The sequence below is a fragment of the Excalfactoria chinensis genome, chromosome 3, assembly GCF_039878825.1.
Source record: "Excalfactoria chinensis isolate bCotChi1 chromosome 3, bCotChi1.hap2, whole genome shotgun sequence".
NCBI lineage: Eukaryota > Metazoa > Chordata > Aves > Galliformes > Phasianidae > Excalfactoria > Excalfactoria chinensis.
The window spans coordinates 97152362-97176941 of record NC_092827.1 but is presented as its reverse complement, the minus strand read 5'-3'; the positions used below and the strand labels follow the sequence as shown (position 1 = coordinate 97176941).

The following is a 24580-nucleotide window of genomic DNA, read 5'->3' as shown; positions in this document are numbered from 1 at the left end:
CGGGCTTATTTCTCTCATCTCATTTCAACACTGGCACAATTTTCATAATCATCTTGAAGTCAGTTCTTTGTGTAAGATTAGGGAGAAGAAAAAACAAATCACGTTGAGGGGAGAAACAGTTGTTTGGGCAACAGGGGGAGAAGCAGAGAGGTCGGCAAGTTGGAGCATTCCTCAGCCCGCTCTTGTAGAAAGGATCGCTTCTCTTCTAAAAAGGAAGGGGCAAAACAGATCTGTACCTGAAACGAACGGAGATTTGCTTTTCCTGCAAAGTTCTATGTTGTATAATTCTATGAGAGTTAGCTTATGCAGGCAGAAAGCACGCAACTTACATGAGATCTGGTCTAAAGTGATGCAGTATTGCACAGAAGGAGAGCCCGTTTCTCCACGACGTTGTAAAATTGGTGATTTTCACTCCCCTATAGTTTTTGGTAACTTCTTTGCACCACACGAGCAGGGACTGACTCGCATTTGGCTTCCTCCCCAGGACGGGACTCGGTATTGGGCTCGGCTGGAAAAATAAAAAGAGAGAAAGAAAAAAGAATTTAATGGAAGATGAGAATTAACATTAATTGGCCTAACCGGATGATCAGACTCCTTTGATGTGAGGTGATGTCCCACACAGCTGTCAGTTTACAATGACTGCAACTTGCAAAAGACACAAACAGCAAGTTGTTATCCCCTGCCGCTGCCCTCGGCTCCGAAGGACACCAACACACAGATCGTGATGGGATCCCCAGCTATGGTGGCACGGGGTCCAATCTGCCACGTCCTGCTAGGCTGTGGGGTTCCATACAAGGATTTACAGCCCCGGGGCTGCAGCCACCACCACACAGCTTCACCTCACAGATGTGTGGGTTTCAGAATAGGAAAGGAAGCTCCGACCACATCATATCAGAGGTCCTTTTCACAAGGACTGTCAGCTAATAGGTTAACAGTAAAGTATTTTGTCACTTTGAGTAATAGTTCTGTCCACACAATAGAAGAATTACAACGGAATAAAATACAAAAAGCGTTTTATTTCAAGTGTTCGGCATTCACCACAGGATTCAGCAGAGAACTCAGTAATTGCAGCCGATGCTTTCAAGAAACATGGCCTCATTTCACCACAAAAATAAAGTCACTTGCAAAACTTCTGAGATGAAATTGAACAGAGTTATCTGCCTGACACAAATCCAAAGTCTGAATCAGAGAGGAAAACCTGGCCCCCTTATTTTTCCACCAGAAAACACTTAAAAGCACATACACACAAATACGCCACTTGCACACCTTACAGCTAGAGAGTCCCCAAATTAGAGTTAAAATAGAGTGTTATTTTATAAAGTAGAGCAGTTCTGGTCATATTGCCTAGTTGTGAAAGACCAACGATGCCCCCACTTGACTGAAGCATGTCAGTGCTCAGCAATTAGCTGCCAGCAGCACTGATTTATGGTTTCACTGCTTCTGGGGAAGAGAATTTACAGAATCAGGAAAGCAATTTTTCATTTTCCTTGACAGTCAGCCCTGAAAAGTTGTTTTATAAACACTGCTACTCCACCATCATACAGACGCACTGCCAGCGCCTTCAGAAAGAGCAAAATGTGTTCTTCGCTGTGATTCCTAATACCAGAACATACGTACACAACAACACAGTCAGAAAGTGCTTTGCCAGTCCTGCCGGTGATTCAAATCAGCACGCACAAATGAAATGATGAGACAAATATCCCTTGTTACACTGAATTAACATCTTAATGGGGATAGACAACGTAGGGAAGAATTACAAGTAGCAATCCCTGATAAACCTTCTCCATGCCTCAGACTTAAACCAGAGTAACAAATGCGCTTAGGGTCCTCCAGACAGTTACTCCAGATTCAGAGTGAAGCAACATACAAACTCCTTATTCCAAACTCAAGCAATAAATAGAGAAGTCATCGCTTCTAAATCTAAGGTACCGCGTCATTTGAAACAGACTTGATATGCACATGGGAATAAGACATCTGGGAGAACATAATTCTGTAAGCAGGGAGCTACTTCTGTCAAGGCACACGGCACCACTCAGCAAACCCATTACACGTCAGCTATAAAGTCCTCATACTTGTTGCTGAAGCTCTCCACAGAAACACAAACCGCTCACGTCTCCATCTGAACGCTTTTTAGTTAACTCTGCAATGGCCTTAGGCAACCTCACCATTCAAACGCCTTAATTACACACCTAAAACTGAAAGCCAGGTTCTACAAAAAGACATACGAAGCTGTTAAATCAACACGTTCAGCTGAATTTAACAATTTAGTTTAAAATTATCTATTTATTAAATCCAGGCTACAATCCCTTGAGAATTCGAAGTTGGACTTTTCTTTTCCCCCTAAAGTTGTGCTTCCATTGCCTTTGGATTTTCTCAAAGTGCTTTATTCAGAAGGTGCGAGATTTCAGCCTGTGCACAATGCAATTTAGTTTTCCCTTCTCCAGCTGATAAAGCAGAAATTATATCCTGCTTTCTCTCCAGATTTAGCACTGCGAGTTCTTCAGATAAAGGTGAAGTTAATATTATGATAATAGTATGCTCTCATTCAGCAACTGAGTGAAAGCTTTTGTTATTTAATCTATGATAAAAGCTTTCAGCCCAAGACACAGGGTGAACAATGGCAAAACCGCACGAGCACCCGATGCTGCTTTAGAAGGGTTACAAAAATTGAGTTTTAGGGTTTTCCTATTGGTGAAATCACGATGGAAAATCTTGTCTTTCGATACCTGCAGGTAGTGTAGCTTAGTTCCATGTTCAGAACAAATATAAACACCACCAGACACCCATTTCTAGTACCCGTCTTTCAGAATGGCAGGGACTTATCAAACTAACAACTCAGCTTTTCCGTGCCCAATTCTTTTAAATGCTGACTATGCCAATACTTTATTCTCCTTTTACATGTTCTGGTAGTTTAATTAATATGTTGCATATCATGCGTTTTTGCCCCTGGGAGACTATCCCATCAGACCATTAACAAGAGGATCCATAGCTTTAGATATCAGGCTGCATGTCGACACTTCCAACTACTTAAATAAGTGTTTTGCTGCAGCACCAGACACATTGCTGGTTACAAGAAACCCACTGTGGGAACCGATGACAGGAATATACAATCCTTTATATGGCCATGGAGCCAGGGCTGCAAGGGAAAGGGCCAAGAGCAGCCATGGACAGGAGCAAGGGAAAAGGATGTAGGAGCTGTGGGAATCTGGGTGGAAGGCTCGTGTGGTTTGGGTTCTGTATTAACGTACACTGCTCCCTACAGAGGAAAAGTAATTATCTGGGAAGGAGGGAGGGCAATATTGAGATAGGGCTAAAAGACAGCATGAAGAAGACCTGCAAGCAGCCAGCAAACAAGTTGTGTTCCTCGAGGAGCAAGTGCAGGCAACAGTCCCTGACTTATTTGACTGAGGAAAGCAAAAGGGATTTTCCCTCACCCCTATCAAAGCTGCGGTGCCAACCAACTCACTGAACGTTGTGAAACCATTAAAATGCAAGATAAGGTAAATGAACGGAACCCACACCTCGGTGGGACATACAGCCAGATGCAGAAAGAGGTTCAGAAACTCAACTGAACTGAGACACTGTCTGAAAAATGTGACAGACCAAAGTCAACCCAGTACGTGTTGGTCAAGCTGACCAGTTATCACACATCACCACCATCACCAGGGCGGGATCTTAGAATTCTGTTTTTCAGACAACATGGAGCTCTACCTGCAGGAATTGCCAAACCCAGGAGTATTCCAAAACCGGGTATGGCTCATTTAATAGAGAGCATGCTATTGGAAACATCTGTGCAAATCCAGGGTGCTCTCAGTATTGTTTATACCTCTCTGTGGAACAGCCCAGACAAAAGTCAAAAGCCAGTTTTTACCTTGTAACAGGACAGAAATAAAAGACGGAAATCTGCATAGGCAAAATAAAATTGCTTTCAGATTTATTCCAAAGATGGAAAAACATCCTCATGACGCAGCTCTACTGAACCATTCTTCACTTAGTTACTCTTTGTCTAGCTATTTGCTTAAGTGGCAATTCACCATCACATTATGAGGATACAACAGAATTCAAGCAGCATAGATCTTCCCCTCTGGTGAGGACAGTGCAACGCGTGTTTCCCAGAAAGAAATGTTAATTCTGTTATCCATCAGTCCTCACCCAAAGCTATGCCTTCCTCATTCTTCTGATTGTGCCCACAGCTATTGCGGATATAAAATATAAAATATAAACTTTCATCTTAAAAGCTTCTAAAACCTTTTGCAAGTTTTGCCAGGTAGGAAGGAAGGTGAAATCCTTGGGACAAGCCTCCAGTCTGCTGTTTACCTGGGAGGTGGAACTAGTTCACCCTGAGGGTTTCAGCTGTCTCTTGCATATTTTGGTGGCCGTGAGGCTGGAAAGAGCTTTTCCAAATTCTACTTGGGATAAGGAAAGGGCTGCATTCCCTGCCCTCCACAGTCCCAGCTCCCTTTGTCATTCTTCCTTCTAACCTAGCACGGTTCACGCTGTTCATGGCTGAATCATACAAATAATGGCTATCCTTCAACATGCCATCACTTCTGGTCCCAGCCTGTCCCTCATGCTTGGGTTAGTTTGATCAACATAACTTTTTACTCGTCCAACCCCACAAACAAACATTATGATGGCATCTTTGATTCCGATCATCACTTGTCACTTCTTCTCACACGATCCCTAGCCACCATTGCTCAAGGTCACAAGTTGTTGCTCATTAGTTCCTATCGTCGTTCATTTACATCGCATAGCACTAAGCTTTGTTTAAGAAGTATGATACAAATCCCGGATCCAAAACAGAATTCCAGCTTCCCTGTGATCTCCAGCAGGACAGCCACCACACAGTATTAGGGCCTGCATCGGAGTACATTAATTAATTGACACAATAGAGGCTCACAATTGGTATTTTACAAATATGGAAGCAGCCTGAATTAAATCACTTGCCTGAGCCAGTAAAGTGAATCAGCTATGGTAAGAACTCAAAGATGCTACCAAGCATGAACCTGGTGTACACATCCACAGCACCCCAGACAAGCAACATCTGCACAGTGAAGCAGTTGTCCTTCTTCAGACCCCTTCCAATCTGCACAAAGAACTATGTGGCAGCCCCACAGACAGCTGCCTCCTATGGATATTCTGGGCCAGGCGCTGACTGTGGAGGTTGGCCAGCAGAAAGTCATGAAAAGCAGCCATACAACTGAAATCTGTACCTGTGCACAAACTACAATCACAGAGCACACAAAAGATGGGAGACATTACAGCAACAGGCTACCTTCAATCTGGCTATTCATACCTGCTACCTATTTTGTAATTTTTCTAATGATCTGGTAACTCTCTTTCAGCTTTTACTTTGCCTAGTAATGAATTTTCTCAGTGTAATCTTTAACATTAGGGTTTTGTTTTGGTTCAGTTTTTATTGCCGGGGATTAAAAGGATGAAAGAAAAGCAAGTATTCAGGAACTGAACTCTAAACCTTCAGAACCACAAGCCACAACACACCAACAACCGGACAATTTCCTCACTTGGGCAACAGCACGGAGAGCCTGTCTGCTGGTGGGAATTCATTAAAAACAAGACAGACGATTCATCCAAAGCTGAATAACCATCGATGACCACCTGCTGTTGTGGATGCTCCTTGCAGACAGCAGCAGCACCACACAGGAAGGGAGGGTAGCTCACTTTTTGGGGATGAGAACCCCAACATTTATTTGCTAAGGGCAAGGAGAAGATTACGTTAATAAGCCAGTAAAGGAGAAGCTAATCTGAGACTACATAATGGACTTGGTTACTGGTGTGCAAGTCATTTCACCCGATGGTCAGCACAGCCAAGAAGAAAAATGTCCAAGAGAGCTCCTCCGTGGCTTCAAATCTTACAAAAGGATGAGTCGAGGCTCAGCTGCTTTTCTTCCCTGAGGCTGCATAATCTTTGTCCTGAACAAAATATTTTCAATTAAAACAAAAGCGGGAAAAGGTATTTAGCTCATTGCGCTAAGCAGAGGCAAATTTCGAGCTTTCTCTGCTGCACTCACGTGCAACGTAACAGTGCTAAGAGTTACATGCAGGGATAGGGACCCATTGTTCTGACCCTGGAGATGGTCAGCTTCCCTGCGCCCACCTCCCCTTCCCCAGTGCTCTGCTCCCCTGCAGCGTGTGCTGAGAGAGCCAGTGGAGCCGCCAGGATGCTGCTGGTTCACAATCCCTGGCACTCGGCCACGATGGGAAGGTTCAGGGGTTTGGGCAGCCTGCCAGAATTAAGCAACTCAAACCACAGATGAGGAATAGCAATTTTCAAAGCTTTTAACTTTGTTAAATGGGAACTGAACTAGCAAAACGCACCTCCCTGGGCCCAAGGCTATCTCTGCCACATTTCAAAGGCCTGCAGCGAACAATGGAAGTGTTAGAGCTTGTCAGAAAAGGTCACAAGAATTTCTTCTAAAAGAAAGCACAAGGCAAGCTAAAAATGATAGTCACTGCCAATTCCTCCTAAAAACAGTGAACTCTTGCTGCTTTGGCAGGAATTTCTGCTGTTTTATTTTTCTTTTAGCAGGAGCCATTAAACAAATGCAAGTCATTCTCCCACTCTTCAAAACATTTCAAGATGTTGTTTTTTCAGGCAACCTTCTGGTGTTGTATCATTACAGTGACATTGCTCCACAGAAAATTGCAGATACCTATTTTGTAAACCTACTGCACCGTCCGTATTCACACAGAGCCACAGGTAGATTTATGGCAGCATTAGTGTCTGCCTATGAGAAATCTTTGTTTCAGCTGCTGGGGAGCACAACACAGGCTAGATTTGCACAGGTGTTGTGCTAACAGAGAACAGCCCGTGTACAGAGGGACCTGGAGCACTCGGTATTTCTAAGTTCAGTTTTGATGGTACCAACACCTTTGGTGCCTCCAAAGTCTGGATGACGCTTCTTAAACCAAGGGTGGGAATAAAACGAGCACTTTGTATCACTTTGCATGAGATGCTGGTGTCCGTGAGCTTAGACCAGACACCAACACGGCTATTAGCTCCTTAGGATAGCTAGAATTGAATGGGAGCCTAATAGTAACAAATCAATTTTAGCCTTGCTAAACTCCTGCATTAGCAGCGCACTCTGCTAATACTCTACAAACAATAACAAGATGTTAATTAAAATGTTGCTTCACCACTCGGTGGTAAGAAGGAGCTACACAGAGATGAGAAAGAGCCATCTGAAATGCACAGTGCCCTCCTATTTTCTTAATCGGCCTTTATTCTACAAGTCAACTGCAAGTTGGGAGACCAGCATTGCTAATATCAGCCACAAAAAGGTCAGGTTTCAGCAAGGTGTGGAAACAATTTAGGTAAGGCAGAAGCCTTCAGATCGGCTGGACACGTTTAATGTAATCTTAGGGTACTGGAAGAGCCGATCTGAACCGGCATCTGAAATCAATCAGCAATCTGAAAAGCTGAAGAAGATGGGTGAGAAACCAGATGAGTAGGAAAATACGGTGTTCCCTTCCAGTGTTTTATAAGCACTAAAATAAAAAGAATTTCAAGAGTGCAAACAAGCTAATGAAAAAGAAGTGAAACAAACAGTTGCATGTTAGCATGTGAAAGTTATAAAGGAGATGAGCAAAGAACACCAGTTTGTCTTCAACAAATGGTGACAACCAGCAAGATCAAGACCTCCTTCTGGAGGAACAGCACTATGCAGCAGGGACAGCACTATGGTTGTAGGTGAGCTTTTCTTACTGTCACTCAAGATGTTCTCATAGCTGCCTTAACAAGACTTGTACAGCACGGGAGCAAAACAGACTGGAAAACTACATTAGAGTCTAGTTTGAGATGATTTTTGGAATTATGCATCAAAAGGGATTCTGCAAGCATATTTCTTGGGCTCAGTGCTAAAAGTCTGAATTGAAAAGGTGGATGACAAACTAAGCATGAAGCTGGGGTGGACTTCAATCACACTAAAAGAACTCCGAGCATATACAAAGGAGAGAAGGTCTGAAAAAAACAAGATGAAATTCAATAGGCACAAATACAACATAGGAAGGAGCAATCATTTACATAAATGCAGGATGAGGAAGAACTGGTTAGGTAACAGCTCTTCACAAAAGGATGTGGGGGAAACAGTGTATTCAAGCTGAACGTAAGTCAACAACATCAGGTTGTTGTGAAAAAGACAAACATCACGTTGAGATGTACAGACAGGAATAAAGCTTGCAAGACATGCACTGCCTCTCCCACTCCACTTCAGCATCAACAAAGCTGCAGCTGAAATTTTATGTTAAGTTCTCGGTGACACAGTATGAGGAAGATGAACCCAAAGAAAGATTAGGAAAAATGGGAAAAAAAGCCTTTGAAGAAAGCTGGAGCAAATTTCCTTCATTTATTCTAAAGAAATAAATGATACAGGAGAGGAACGTACTAAGTCTCCAAGCATGTAAGAGTTGGAGAAGCAAGCAAGCCCTTTGTCCCCTGCATCAGTGTTTACCCAAAAGGAATTGACAGGCTCTCATTGCAACAGATCAGACGTTAGGAGGAGCAACCTGTAAAACACTATAATGAGGCACTGACACAGACTACCTTGGAAAGCTATGGTTGCATTATTACTGAAGGGCTGTTAACAACAAGCTGAACAAATCTTTCCTTTCGTAAAGCTGAGCTTGCTGTTGGCCAAGCAAAAGGATAGAGCAACCCTAAGATGCGTTTCAGTCTTACCTTCACAGTGTATTTCAGCTAGAGGGGACTTGAACACACAAGGTTCAACAGTCTCCAGAGCAGCCTCTGCTCGCAGTGAGCACTTGTGCAGAGGATGGCTTTGGGTTCCCTTCCAGCTGCCCAAGAGGCAGGCTGTTGTAGAAGCACAACTCTGCCACTCTGACTTCTCCTCCTCAAGGAAGAAGGATCTCCCCCATCCACAACATTCTCTCAGTGAGTCACAAAAACACTTAAAAACCTAGTGTGCATTAGAAAGACTATTCCATCTGTAGGATTATAGCTCAGGTCAAACCCGGGACAGCAGTCAGCAAGCTACCGCCTCGCCTGATTACAGTTTGGTGAAATCAGGTATTTAGGCAAAGAATAAATCCATTGGAAACGGAACCAGTCGGGTACGGTTTTCAGTCACAGCAGAGATGTCACAGATGGGCAATTTAGCTTTTCTTTCTCTTTCTTCATTTTTTTTCCCCCCTTTTGCACAGAGATCAATACGAGAGCGCCTGAAAACTGCTCCTGCACCACAAACAGGATGCTTTCTTCATATCTTCCATAAAAACCATACAAAACCAAAAAAATATTATTAAAAAATAGATGAAAAATGAAGGAATGGCAGACGTGAATATGTGACTATTCTCGTTTTAGTTGCCCAAAGGAACAAGCTTTACTGAAGCAGCGTGGAGGCAGATAGCTATCTTTACCTCACTGAATAGCACCTTATTCTGTGAATAGCCTCCACGGAATAACAGCAACTACTCAAGGATTCAATAGCTTAATGAACATAACGAGATTGGCACAATTTGGAGCTTAATTTGCATGCACTTTGAATTTGTTTGCCTTATTAGTTTCATTTCCAAATAAAAATACATGTAAAAGTAGCAGCGATTCGAGTGCCACTTGGCTTAACCTGTATTTTTCCAGGAATTCTTATACTCTCCAAGTTTGTTAATTGCTCGGACTTGTGCAGCAGAAAGGAGAAAGAAAAGATCCTTTTTGATTTATAATACATAATTAACACGAGCTTTTCCAGCTCCAACACTGGCAAATCTATCCTCTTGAAAAATACACACATCATTTTCATGCTACAAATTAAATTTGGTGTGGTTACGCTTTTAGCGCTCAACAAGTAAAAGCTTGTAAACGAAAAGCTGAAGCATAAAGGTATGGCGAGACTCACTGAAGAAATCAAAATGCTCAGAAACCAGCAGTTCTCTCCTGCAGAAGTCAACAAAAGCCGCTCACAATTAAATGCTGCTTTTGATGAAGGCTTTATGCGACGTGTTTATTTTGAAAGTCGGTATTTCAGCAGATCTTTGTAGAAAACAAATCAAATCCCTGCGCTTCAGTCCCATATGATGTCTGGCTAATAAGCACACAACAGTTGGAAACTGTCAAAATATTTTACAGCTCAATTGTAATTACCAGCCAAGTCTAAGCACGCAGTAATTGGGCGTTAGCCATGTTCTGGGGGTGTTACAGCAATACACAGCAGTCACTTCTTCTGCGCTTCGTTTTGACACATGTAAAACTCCTCAATGATCCCCAGCACCTAACTCGTAAAGTTCTGAATGAAATACGTGCTCATACACCGTCTGCAGAGGGAGATGGTTTTTTCCATAACGCAGCATAGCACTTACTTCATCGTTTTAAACATTTGCCTAATATTGGGAAGCACGGAATTTATTCAGCTGCTATATTTATTTCCTCCCGCTGTTTCAAATCCCTAAAATAAAAACTGTATTGTCAGATCAATAAGAAAATAATCGTTCTGACCAGAGTATTTCATGCTAAAGCTAACATTACTAAATGCTTTGACACAAGCTGCGGTGAAAGCTTATTTTGACTTCAAAGAGCACATTCTGCAGATCATAAGCAGAGAAGACATTCTGACTGAGTGAGAGAGAAAAGGAACTGTTAGGATATAGCAACAGAAGGGACCCTAAAGAGCTTTTAGCACGTACTATTACATGCACGTAACAAGTGCCACATAGGGAGTGCAGTACAGAGCTGCCAGCCCCTCAACAGACAACTCGAGAGGGCACTTCTACAGCAAGGACCAGGGCAGCGCCAGGGCTGGATTCATGATTCACCAATCTTTCAACACTATTCAAATCACGAATCCATTTAACTATCATCAACTCCATGGTGACAAGACAGACGACATCACTAGATCCCTAATACATTAATATCCACTGGATTAAGATTCTTAAGAGATGTTATGCCTTTGAACTGACAGCGTATGAAAGGAAGGAAGCGTTACATTTTAAGTGTCCTTTGGACTTAATTTCTGTGGTTAGGTTAAATAAAATTAAGTACTCATGAAAGAAAGGCTCTCAAATTGGTCCCTGGATGATGCAATGCTTAACATGCTTCTGGCGTGAGCTGTTAGTGATCCCAAACACTCATCCGCAGGCAGGACTAAGAAACACCTGGATGAAGAAGATCACAGCCTTCCCAGCAGGAGCACTGGTGCTACCAGAGGGGCTTTGGGGAAGGCATCAGCAGCTCTCCCTGCTGATGGATGCACTGAGATCCATCAGACAACCCAGAGGAGCTACAAGGGAGAAAGGCTTTGGCCAAATGCCATCAGGAATGCAGAAAGCTCAGGCTGAAGCCTTGTACATCACCCTTAGCAAGTCTCATCACGTCCAGGTGTTGCAACGTACACTGCACTTATCATTCACACATCTCAGGCTCCTGCAATACTTCTCACTGCACGAGCACCTCGGGATAAGTGGAGGAGTGAAAAGAAGGGAGCCTTACAGGGGAATTTCCATGCTTTGGGAAGTGTAAATTAGAGCATTACTACTAGTCTGACAGTAAGTTTGCTAATAAATGTGTAGCAACATTCTAATTGCGTAACAAGAGATGAAATGATTATGACAATCGTTGAAATGGGGAGAATGAAGGAAAGCAGAGGCATACGTAAGCTCTGGTAACACAGTGAGCTCGCTGTGAGTGCTGAGTTTCTGGGAAGGCACAGAAGCCAGCAGATCTTTCACTTTGTCCCTACAGCTCTAAATAAGGTTCCAGCAGATCCAACAAAGTTCTGGGTATCACAAGTGAGATGAACTTTGAAATTATATTTAAAGGTACCTGTAGGATTTGTCATCTTAAACCGTGGGCCACCTGTTAGGTAGCAGGAACACAACCCAAGACAAGACTAGGAAACAAGCAGATGGACATCACTTGAATGACAACCACCTCACCTTTGGAGCTCCTCGGGGGAGCAGTTCAGAGAGCAGTTTTGTCAGCAGCTGCAATAGAATTCATGGACTGCTCAAACAGAAGCACTAGTGGGAGAACGATGGGTTGATAAACGCATCACACAGACGCTTTCAGTCTTAGCTCAGTTTCTCAACGAGTTATATTCGCAAAGTCTCCCAGTACATATTAATACTTCTGCAATGATTCTTTATGATCTGTTTTATAAAGCCTTGGCACTGTGGTCTGCTCCTGTTTCCCAGCCCGGCTGCCTGTGAAGCCTTACGCTGCCTCCTGCTTGTCTGCAGGGCAGAAGGGGAGGGCAGCGGGCTCCCAGGAGGAGGCTGGCTGGGGAGGAGCAGTCCACAGGGCCCCTACTGCAGCTGGCAGGGATGCTGCATGCTGCCAGAGGGGATGTTGCCCCTGCCCACACACTCTGGAGCGCTCCACAGAGCTCCAGTGCCCCAGACTGTGTAAGAGAAGTGGCTGCAACCAAGGGAACTACGTGGGGAGGCCAGAGGGGACATGCTGCTGGAGCCTAATGCAAGCAAACGTGGGTTGTTCTAAGAGTCAGAGCTGATCTCACTGAACAGGCCTTTGTTTCCGAGGGAACCCTCTCATTAAAGAGGAGAAAACAGAAACTGAAATCACACAGGATTTGATCTTCCTCTTACCCTACAGTGACTCAGTAAATAAGAAGATATCTTCCCTGTTTTGATACAGTAAGAAAGCCTGGAAGCGAACTAATTTTATCAACCATACAAACAATTTTCAAGCATTTTTCAGCAGGACTCTCAGCACCTGAATGCACTCAGCACACAGCCCATCGTGTCTACAAAAGCCAAAGAGAAAAGAGGAGGTGAAACTGACAACATCTGTTCCAAACACAGATGTCCGAAGGTGTGCACTGCGTGGCCTGCAATTTTTCCCATACTGGGCACAAAATGCTGGTAAAACTGTGTCCCAGACACAGAGAAAGTGAGAAAAGCGATGATGAAGAGTAAATCACGTGTTATCTGCATGCCAAAAAGCACACGGCACCTGGAACCTGCAGCAAAACAGTTAATTTGTCTGGGGACTGGTCACAGAACTTGGCTCCTCCAAAAACAAGAAAATCAGGAAACATCCTTTCTGAAAGGATGAAGGTGCAGTGATGCAAATCACATCATGTCCTGAGCTTATTACCAGTCCCCTTTGTTGGATGGGTCTCCAAAATACTTGTAAAGCAAAAATAAATAAATAAACAAAAGATTCCATTTGTAGTCCACAAAAACTACTTGCAAATAGATCGACAATACATCCAAAGAGATAAAAGCAAAAATAAAAGCATATAAGAAATAAAGCAGCTTTATGACAAGAGGTGCCCCAGTTATATAACATGGTGCAGTGAGCGAGCAGATTCGAGGACAAAACTTCGATTGTTGTCACGGTCATGATGTTATGATGGGGAATATTGACAGCAACACCACAAAACCATGACAATCGTGATCTGCTAATGCATCTGCATCAAATTTCTACCTGAATTTTTACAACGTCTGCACACAGACAGCAAAGATATGGATAACAAATAGCCTTGCATGTAACAAACAGCCATGTTTCTTACAGTAACGATATACTGACACCCACTGAACGTATATGCTAAGAAAATATACACATGCACACTCGAGGTGTGTGTCCTCATGTGCCAAAACGATTATAATCATTTGAAACAAGAACAACACATTCTGTTTGGGAAGTGGAAATGATTTTCATAAAACTTTAGAAACAAAGTATAACAACACAGGTAACTGGAAAATACACGAAGAATGCAGAAATACGAGGACATGTTTATTTCTAAGTATTTCAGACAGAGTAATATTTTAGGATGCTTTCAATGCATGACTGGCTAAGTTGGGTTTCAAAGACCCATTTGCACTGAAATCAGCTAGGAAACATTACCCTTGTAAAAGAACACAAGCAGAAGAGCACAGAGACATAGTTGCTGTCTCAGAGGTGCTGCTGATGAAGCAAGGGAGACCAGTTTTGCTCAGCCTACCAAAGATAAAGAGACCACACTTTGACTTATGCTTTGATCACCCTTGTAAGATGGAAAAGACAACGAAGGGACTAGAAACTGCTCTACCTACCTTACCCCAGTTCATACACATGGGAACTCAGGTGGGAAGACTTCACTGCCCAGGAACTGGAATCATGACCACCTAAAGGTCCTCCAACCCTCAGTGGACTCTGCACTGAGTCTCATGAACATGCACAGAAGTCCAGGTGTCCAACAGTCACCGCCAACCTGTTCATTCGGAATGTATTTCTATCTTTCTGCACTTACGAAGGTGAGAGCCCTTCACACAACATACACAGTCAGGGTCAGCAGTTAAACGTGAGCTTTGTGCAGAGGACAATGTCTGTCTCAATAGTGAGCCCACAGGAAAAGAGAAGACACTTTCTACAGCCACGGTGAGCACGGATCCACTTGATTCAAACAGCTCTTGGTGCTAAGCGTGCATATGGAGCTGCTCCTAGTCCAAAAATTAAACATCACAGCATTTTCAACTAAGGCAACAAAAACTACCGATGAAACCTCTGACCCTTGGAGCCATGATCTTCACGATATCCAACACCAGGTGACAAATATTCAACTCTCGCAGTTTTAGTATCTGCTGGAAGACTCCTTCTACAGGGATGAGATGTGTGTTATGAATCGTGAGTTCACAGTGGCATGCTATCAGCTAGTGGGTCGCCCACAGTTCTGCTCTAAAGGAGTATCAGCAGAGGAGAAAAAGCCATGTTAGAAGGTGCTGTACCACTCTATATCCTATGAATCCACATTATTTTTCTAGCAGCAGTAATGTATGTATCTAACCAGTGGGTGTTCTCATCAAGCTCTTAAACATCACAGTTGTTTTTCTAATATATTAAGGCAAACAGTATTTTTTGTAACATTTACAACAGGATTTCCTTAATTGCTTTAGTTTCTATTGAGCTCCTTAACGGCCACTTTGCTGAGCTAGAGCACATGATTTCATTCACACTTTATAAGCTTTTCCCATGCACGCTTTTCAAAGCCGATTTCTCCTATTTATATATGAACTATATTTAAAACCTGTGTGTTATTCATTACTACAGGCTATGAAGCATCATTTAGGGATTAACACTGCCTACCAAACTGCAAAATAGCTCTTGTCAACAATGAAACAAAGTGAGTTCCAAATAATCAGTTGCATTTTAAAACAGTTAACCAAATTCTTCTGGAACAGTACAAAAACATTTCACTACGTCTACCAAGAGAGAACACACATGTCCTGTATTTTGGCACAGAAACAAGCTCAGTTTATCTAAAAGACACATAAAATACAGAACTGTTTAAGACGGATCAGAAAGAGCTCTTGATTTAACCTTTTCTTTCCCTAACAGCCTCCATATAGAGCGCTCGCACTGCATGCATTTTGATCTATATGATTCTGCATAGGGTAAATCAAATAACAAAATAATCTGGATTTTGTATTCAAATACCTATTTCTCCAGAGAAACAACATCTCCTTCTCCCCACATTCCATCTCCGCACATCAAAATCACCCAGAAAAAAACATGGATCAAAAAATACGTTACACACAAAACCCTTCGGCAGCTCATACAGCGACAGTCACAGAGAACACACAGCTCTTCGGAAAGAGGACAAAAATATTTAACAGCCTGACTTCATTAAACCCCGATCGCTCAGTTCCTTCGCATTATTTTGTATTTACTTTCTTTTCCCTTATTCCATTATTTTTTTTTTTTTAAGGAATTGGTTTTTTCTCCCCATTTTTTTTTGTCACCACAGACACTCCCTTTAGGCAACCGTGCATCAACAATCCTCCCACGTTCAAAGTCGGCTACATCTGTTGCTCTTTCCCATTGTTGAAAATTCCTGCCTTAATCCTATTTGACTTTATTCATGCAAAGGTCATCCTGAATTCAACAAATGGAGGAGCGATAGCAAGCACACTGTTGAACATGGCTAAAAAATGCTGTTGTAGAACATGCAGCTAGTGTGCCGGCACTATCTCAGAAGTGCTTGGTTTATTATGCAGGCTCCCGGTCCTCCTGGCTGTGTTGCAATATGAATTGGTAACATACTCCTTCTAGCAACTCAATAATACAATGGTTTTCTTCTAACTGGTTTGATTCTCTCTACTTAAAAAAATCTGCACATACCTCGTATTTGCTTGTGAGCCTGCGTACAACATGTATGTGTAATACTGGACTGTGTCTCACTCCCTATGGCTTAGCTTCTGGCACATTAGGCCTCTCTGTTTCTGCTGGTTTTCACTTTTCAGTATACCCAGCTTCACAAATCAACCCTATTTAATTAACCAGGCAGTCAAGAACTAACTACGGTCACTGTTTTAAACAAGTGAGGTAAAACTTCTGATTGTTACACAGCAGGGCTGAACAGCTACTGCCAACGCTTCACTTCAGGGCCACCTCCATAGTGTAGATTCATTTGTGGACGCTGTCAGTTTTGCTTTTTGACTCCCTTTTCTTCCCTATCAACAAAAAAATTAAACGTCACATAGGCATGATTTATTCTTATGTGTAAGAGTCTGACCAAACCAAACAAAGATTAGCAGGAGCAGTGAATTAGTAACTAAGCCAAAGCTAACTCTCAGACTGATTTATGAAGTGGAGATAATTATTTTTGTAACATGTCCATAACTCATCATGACAGAAGCAAAGGAATATTTATTCATGCACGCTTATTTCCAAGTTGAGGTGCTTGCCAGCCAAGTTGAACCAAACCCACCCTTCAGGCAAGCAGAAAAAACAGGCTATTGTCAGTTCAGTTCCTTAACAGAATGCCTTGCTGAGGGCCTGATACAGTTTAGAGCCTACAGAAGACTTTAAGAATCTGAAACAACTCCACAACAAAGTCTGATGTAATAGCTGGTAGTTAAATGCTACAGCAACAGCAGCTCGGTCCTGCTGTATTTAGTTCCTCATTAACCTGCAAGGCAACACAGGAAAGAATCAAGTTTGCCATTTAAGCATTGCTCTATACTCTGCTTCTTAAGAAGTCTGAGGTTAAGATGTAAGAACTCGACAGAGAAAGGGTAAGTTTCATCAGTTTTTTGTTATGATTTTGAAGATTTTGGTTTTGATGGTAATTTAAAACGCGTCTTACTTGAGAAGAAGCATTCCTTCTTTCTTTTTACCTTTTAGAAAGCAAAGCTTCAACAAAACACGAGTAATAGTCTGTGAAGCCAAGCATGCGAATCAAAGCCTTCCCTGTCCTTTGAAAAGGTTACGATGAATGGCAGTAAGGTGGTTATCCTCTGGTACCTACGCCAGGAGCTGGCCCTGCAGCTCCCTCCCGCCGCAGGGGAAAAGGTAAATAGTTTAAAGAATAATAAAAGACCTTCATCGCGGATAAGGATTTTCAGATTACATATCCCAGAAGCTAGCCTGGGTTTTACTTAGAGCTGGTTTTCAAATGCTTCAGCCTGGGCAATGGTGCTTGCACCATAAACCAGCTTATGCCCTGCAAGACTCAACAGTGCCATGAAAGCACTGGTGTTTAGGAGCATGAGAGTCTCAGAAACTTGAATGCTCCCTGCAGCTGCCAGCTCTCTTATCACATAATATCCTGAGTTGGAAGGGATACATGCGGATCACTGACCCCAAAACCAGGATTGACACAGGACCACTCAAACCCAACCCCTACGGATGTCCCGGCGCTCCCTGAGCTCCAGCACCAGGGCTGTGCCCACTGCCCTGGGCAGCCTGTTCCATGCCCACCACCCTGCAGAGCCTTTCCCTGACCTGCCGACCCTCCCCTTGCACAGCTGGATAAGGATCTCTCCCTCATTTGATCAGCCTTGCACCTGCTGGCAAGTCACTTGTTGGGCAAGTGACACTCAAGAAATTCAAGCATCAATATAATTCAGCCCATACTTACAAGGCAATCCTGTATTTACATAGGAAACACTGAGGGAATTCTAGCCTTAGTGAAGTTTTTTTGAATAAAATATGAAAGCAGTTATTTTTGTTACACCTACACGCACTGGCATTTTATTGACACATAGCAACAACGCTCTCTTTCTCTCCACCATGAAGCATGCTCTATGCTTGTTAGCTTTTCCAGTTGCCTCTATAGGCCAGAGATGGATTTTCATCCCATAGAATGATATGCAGTCTTACATTTCCAAGACGAAACAAAGCATATAGAACTACTGACACTGCATATCTAAAAGACAACACCTTTCCACAAAAGGTGAAACAATATATTATTAAGGTGACAAATCTGAGCGCTGTGATTTCATAGTGCAATTTAAATCTAAAACTACTAGAAGCAGGGCTCTGAATATTGTAACATTAGTTAAATTACCAAGCATCACTTGCACAGACATTTAATAGAATTGCTAACTTGTCCAGTCCAGAATCACTGCAGGCACTACCAGCTCACTTCAATAGGAGCTACACTGCACCAATACAGCAGAACTACCTTAAGGAGCAATTATTAAAATTGCAGAAGGAGCCAAGTGTTTTCCATCCTCTGAATTACATTTATTCATCTGCAATTAAAAACATTTTCCTAGGACAGCCCCGGAGACCTGGTTTCTGCATGCCCACCACTACAGACGTCAAGAAGAAACTCGGAAACACTGAACCAGCAGCACTTCAAGTCGATGGATCAAGGGATCAGAAGTTGGGATGTTACAAAATGATGGTTACGTACTCAGCGTTAATTAGCACCCTTTGTACATCTGCATTTTGATACCATCTTTAAGAGCGCTTCTCCCCTAGACTTGTCCCTCATGAAGAGGGCACAGTGAAGCACGTCCCTGAACGGCAATACCTATTCCTATTTTTCCATATTATTCCTTGTTTGTCTTCATGTGTCATCTGCCGCACACTCCCTGGACCTTGAACTGACAATGGTATCATTAATCTCATCAAAGGGCTCTTCTACAGCGTCCGTCTTGATGGTATTTTAATCTAGAAGATTAAACATTTAATTTACTAGACATCCTCGTGAGGTAGCAATCCATTTAACTAAAGAAAAGGTGAGGTCCACAACAAAGCCAGCTCGAAATGATCAGAAGTTATTGTTTTCGAGTCCTCGGCCACCCTGCATCCAGCCTCATGGAGTGCTGCTGGTGTTTTCACACTTCACGTGTACTTCTTCAGCTGCACGGCACTTCCATCAAGGCAGCGGCTCTGACAATTCGTCATAGTTGTATCAAGCTGGGATCTTAAAAATAACACCACAGTCAAAACTATGTTCAAGAGGTTAGCTTAGCACCAGGGTATTCCTGACAGTGGGAATGATAACACCCACTGCTCCTGGACAGCATTTAGCTGCCTTAATTGTCAGAAAAAGCTGTCCCATTCGCTGGCCGATGCCTCAACCAGAGCACAACCCGGCCCAGCTCCCCACATCCAGCATGTGTGGTGCTGCCTGAAGGAGTGCTGCAGGGAGACTTGCACGTGGCCATACGTCCCCAGCTAGACATCACTCTGCTTTATTGCTACAGGTGCTTAGGAACAGGATAAGGTGAGAAGTGAGAGGTTGAAGTTGGAAGGAGCTCACCTCCACCTCCAAGCCTGTGTAGATCCCTCACTACATGTGGGTAAATTACTGGCTTATCTGCTTTTTAAATTTGAAATTCTGAAGGAACTGTCTCTCCTAGTGGCTGTGATTCTATCCAATGGCATCTAAGTCTTTGACAGCAGTATGACCGCTTTGTTGCTAGAAAACGGGCACAAAACATTTTAATGGGAAGGGCTGAAAGCAGCAGCTGCAACAAGGAAGCAATTGGTTTCACCTACACTTTCAATGTATACAAATTGATTCCTGTTGGCAGCAGTCACGGAAATAACATGAAGAAAACAGACACCACCTCCCACTAATTTATTCTAATGCATTCATACAACCTCTTGCAAGGAGGAGGAGAGAGAAGCAAGGTTGCAGAGAAATGAAATCTCATACACAATTAACACTTAAAACAGCTGTAGTACATGGGCAAAACAAGCAATTTCCGACTACAAATGAATATATCACTTTGGCAGCTGAAGGAGGCTATGAGTAAGCAAAAGCCTACTCATAAAACCATGCATCTCAAGTGCATCCAAACAGTATCTGGATGCTCCTCTGGGTCTTAATGAGTAGTAAGAAGTTGTCACCTCTGCTAGTCTTGTCTGTGGTTGCTCATGGATAGATTACCACATGTTACATGCTGCTTCTCGTGTCAGGTTTTACAACACCACCAAAGAGCAAAGTTGATTTGCTGAGCAGCTTTCTGACAACAACCTTACTCTATAGCCATGAATGCTACTCGTGTGCAGCCATGCCTGCATGTTGAAGGGAGAACTAGCTTTCACAACGTCTTCCCATTTTTCTCTGTCCTGTGATGGTTCTGATCTTTAGGTCACATACAAACAAATCTGCAAATACTCAATATTCCCATCAAATGTAAATGCCTGTCAATTGGTTGGCCAAATCTAACTTGCTCATTGGTTCACATAATCATTAGCCTGAACCTTCAGCAAAACAGAAAAGTGCTACACTTGTACTGGAAGTGAATGGAACAGTTCACTCCCTTTTCTAGCACGCCTTCTAACAAAGCTGCTTTACATCAAAATATCAGCTAATAGTGAACACAGAAAAAGCACATACCTGGTCAAGTTGACAAACACCATTTAAAATGCATGCCAACAGTAATAAGAGGTTGTTTAAGAAAGATGTAAAAAAGGGAGCCTCTCTTATTAATACTTGAAAAGCTTTTATTTTAATGAATTTTCTGTGCTTGAACACTATCTCGCCATCTCTCCGTTCATGTTACATGTGTGGATTGTCTTTTTTCCCATTAAAAGATAAACAGTCTTGGAGCCGTATGCAAAGACATTTTCTCTGAGTGCCTTTTTTGCACAAGTTCGTTAATAGTAGAAACCTTGAAATTCTGCCCACTGTCTCCTGAGTCTTCCTTGGCCTTGATGAACTACCTGCACTGGAAGTGACACAGATCTCATGCAAATGAGCTTCACAATTCCTTTGCAGCTAACGTGAAGTTGGAAAGGAGCAACCTCATTCAAAAAGACATTCCAGGAAGTCAGGGAATGCTGATGTGAATGGATAAATCAATACTTTTCATACAGAGAGAAAATGAGCAATCTCCTTATTCTACTGTTTGCCATTTAATGTATTTTCCCTGCTTGGCAGCATCACTGCTTCTGTGTTTAAGATGAGCTCTTCCTCCTGTTCAATCACATAAGGTTCACAAAAAGTGAAGCTCCAGAAACAACAGCATTTCTGAGCTCTTGGAGAGTAGCACTGAGTACTACACTGAATGTTATTTCTCACCCCTTCCACTAACCTCATCTGAAGCCTATGCTTCATTTCTGTGTAAGCAATTTCCTGCCCTTAACTACATGTTTCTTCTTGTTCCCTTCAAAAGTACATGAGAACTCCTTTTCTTTCCCAAGAAGTAATTTGTACGTGCTTCTCCCCTTGCTAGTGTGAAGGCTAAGCTGCCTATCAGGCAGAAAACTTTCTGTACAGAAGCATCCCAGATCCACAGTGAATTACAAAGGGTACCGGATGGAGATGGGTTATCACATGTGATAGCTGTGATTACAGCATACCACATTTCCTACAAACATGTATCACTAGTGCTTAAATCAGCCAGCTGGCCTGGCATGAGAGAGCAGGCTATTGCTGGGCAAACAAGAAAAGAAAACTACAACACAAACAAAGACGGTGAAGACCAGAAATGTTACTACTGGATTTGGACTACTATGTGAATGTAATCTTTTCTGCCAGTGTAAAAGGTTGTTACAAGCTCCTGTCTACAGGCCCCAAAAATCAATGCTTATGGCTTCGTAACTATCAGTGAAACTGTTTCTTCTAATCCACATACAGCAAATGTTGAGTTAGTACAGTTGGCAAAGAGCTGGCTGGTATATTATATTGCCTCCTCACTATGCATGATCACCAGGCCATCAGAAGGGCCTTCTCAAAGGGAAAATGCTAGAGAAGCTTAGAATGGGCTTGCTACTCCAGTTAACTGCTTAGGGAAACACTGCAAGGAAAGCATTTGGAAAAAGTCAGGTGAATAATGTTTAGAGAGAAGTATGCTTGAAATGGCTGTAGAGATGAGAACCAATGGAATGATCTAACAGCAGCTGAAGAAGTTGAATTAATATGTGCAGAATTAATATGCAAGGAGCAAAACTCTTACGTCACCAGTGCTCACGACCTTTGCCAATCTAACACAGATCAAAATTCTCAAGTTAGGGTGAGCAGAAGCAATCTGATCTACACTCTTTTCTCACTTAGGCAAGCCCTGGAGAAGTGGGAGACACTGTTATGGTTATTACCATCATCAGCATTGTTATTTTATACCTTCATTACAGAGAGAACAGAACTCAGGTCCATGTTTGCAGCAATTACTAGATAGCATCCACAGCTTCACACACATGTACGTCATAAGCTTAGGAACAACCATTTCAGGGAAAAAATAAAGGTTAAATGCTGACTCTATTTGTTTCCATGACTTCCCTTCTGACCAACAATTATCTATGACTATCTGGGCAGTAAGATTTTATGCCAGCCTCACAGTGAGATGAAGCCTTTGCTTCAAACTCTAGTTCCACCTTTTTCACGGCTATTAAAATGAACGCCTGCATATTAATCTCAGATTCTATCTTTACTGATTGTTGGGTTCTTGAAAGCCAACCAACCCATAACCCTACCATGCAGCATCCCTTTTATCTCGGGGTACTAGCATGATGCTTTGATACCACCAGATCAGAACATGCTTTCTTGGCATCTCCTGCCTACTACATGAAACTTACACAGAATTATCTTGTACAACATAAATCTCTGAACAAAGGAACTCAAAGGAATTTGATTTCCATGGTGTCAGGAGTAGTAGGGGTAATTAACCATGGAGGTGATTCCAGGAAAACTTAGAAACAGTATTCAACTGTTAAAAAAAATCATTAAATTCCCCTAAAAATCATAAAATTCCCTAAAAAAAAGAAAGTCTTTTGCAATACAGAGAAACTTTAACTAAAGTCTGTTTTCAAATGAGACATATCCATCCATCTGACCGATGACTGCTAAAAATTAATCATTATGCTTTTCTCTTTTGTTACCACAGACATTGCTGTTACAATATTAAAAAATATGCACCAAAAAGTCATGTGTGGGAAGCTGGATATCCCTCAGGCAAAAAACATCTTCCACCACTGCTTGGGTAATGGGAAAGTGTTGGATTCAGGCTATGATGTTTCAACAGCAAACACAACTGCACCTCTGTGCAAGACTTCCTATATCCCCGATGCCAATGCTAGAAGGCTCATTGCAGCTCAATACTGAGCGAAGCAATTTGGTGTTCAGCCATACCCTAGGGTTTTGATTTCTGGGTGTACGCTTAGGAAAATTTCACCCTTTCTTGCCCTACTTTTGAATCCAAGGAACATTAAATCCCAGGTATTTAAATTCCAAGGAACTTCACTACTGTTTTCAAAAACTAATGGCTTTTCTTAACAGGGAAACATAATTCCAAGTATTTGGAACAAGTAACTTGAGTAGGAATCTATCATGTGTCGAATAATCTTTCAAGAGTAATTTTCACTTAATAAATGTTAGTACCAGCAGTTATATTTTTTGTGTTCAGTAAATGTGATAAGAATGATCTACAAATACTCTACCAAAGATGTACAGAAGCATTTTCAGAGTCTTTTTCCTTAATCTCCAAGGTTCCAACATTAACGCGGTGTTTCTGTATTCAGTAGACTAGCATTTCTGCTCCACAGTCACTTCCCATGAAGACAACCAAGACAGAGAATTGAACATGTTGGAACACCTGGGATCTGGGTACTGCCATACAGAGGCTTTCTGTGCACAGGTAACTTGGACAAATCACATACCAGGTTCAGTTACTTAACCTTCCCCTTTACCTACACTTACCCCCACAAGACTACTCCCCCTAGATCATGTTTTGTGCCAAGCTCATGATTGTATGGTTCCCATGCCCTTTGATTGGAGTTTTTCACAGTTGCTAAACACTGCCACCGCTATTGGGTAATAAACAAGTTATTTGTGCCAACACTCCAGGTCCTACCGGGGTACGACTTTGTTCAGGTATGAGGAAATCATTTGGTTTTCTTTTTCAACAGCACCGCTTTTCAAATTTCAAGCAACATTTCAAGCAAAGTGCTTTTCATCTACAGTTATTAGATCATCTGAGATCAAAACAATTTGAGCACAGAAAAAAAGATCTAGTAAAAGCTTTCTGATTTAGAAGCGATCGTGCAATACTTTGCTATAACTCAGTGAGTGAAACTTCCCAATCTAGCTGTAATGCAATAAATCCAGATACCGTGTTTGCTCTGGAGCCCTCCCTAATGGTCTCAAATCTTTCAAAATCCTGTGAAAAAAAAATTAAAGCTTTTCTGAGCTGTAGAAGGTCAGCATAAAATTTCATCTTCCCCCCATGGCCGTAATGAATATTTCAGTTTCAGCACTTGGAGCTTCACTGGTCTCAGCTGGTGCTTCCGTGGCAAAGAGCTGGGCTGCAAGCAGGTAGGCAGCAAAATACTGGGGAAGTAACACCCTAGGTAGCTGCAGAAGCTACTTGGCTGTGTTAATAACGATCCAGTCCTTTCAGCAGGTTCAATCCTGCATCTTTTCTTAATTAA

The 24580-nt window shown here is 42.3% G+C and overlaps 1 protein-coding gene across 6 annotated transcripts in view; it reads right to left on the bottom strand.

Moving 5' to 3' along the window:
- The window catches only part of EHBP1 (EH domain binding protein 1), a 192445-nt gene that overhangs the window by 71030 nt on the left and 96835 nt on the right, over positions 1–24580 (bottom strand). For all 6 annotated transcript variants that reach the window (XM_072331630.1, XM_072331631.1, XM_072331633.1 and 3 more), the window contains one exon: positions 330–508. In XM_072331630.1, the coding sequence (XP_072187731.1) occupies positions 330–508 (179 nt within the window). The remainder of the gene's footprint in view (positions 1–329; positions 509–24580) is intronic.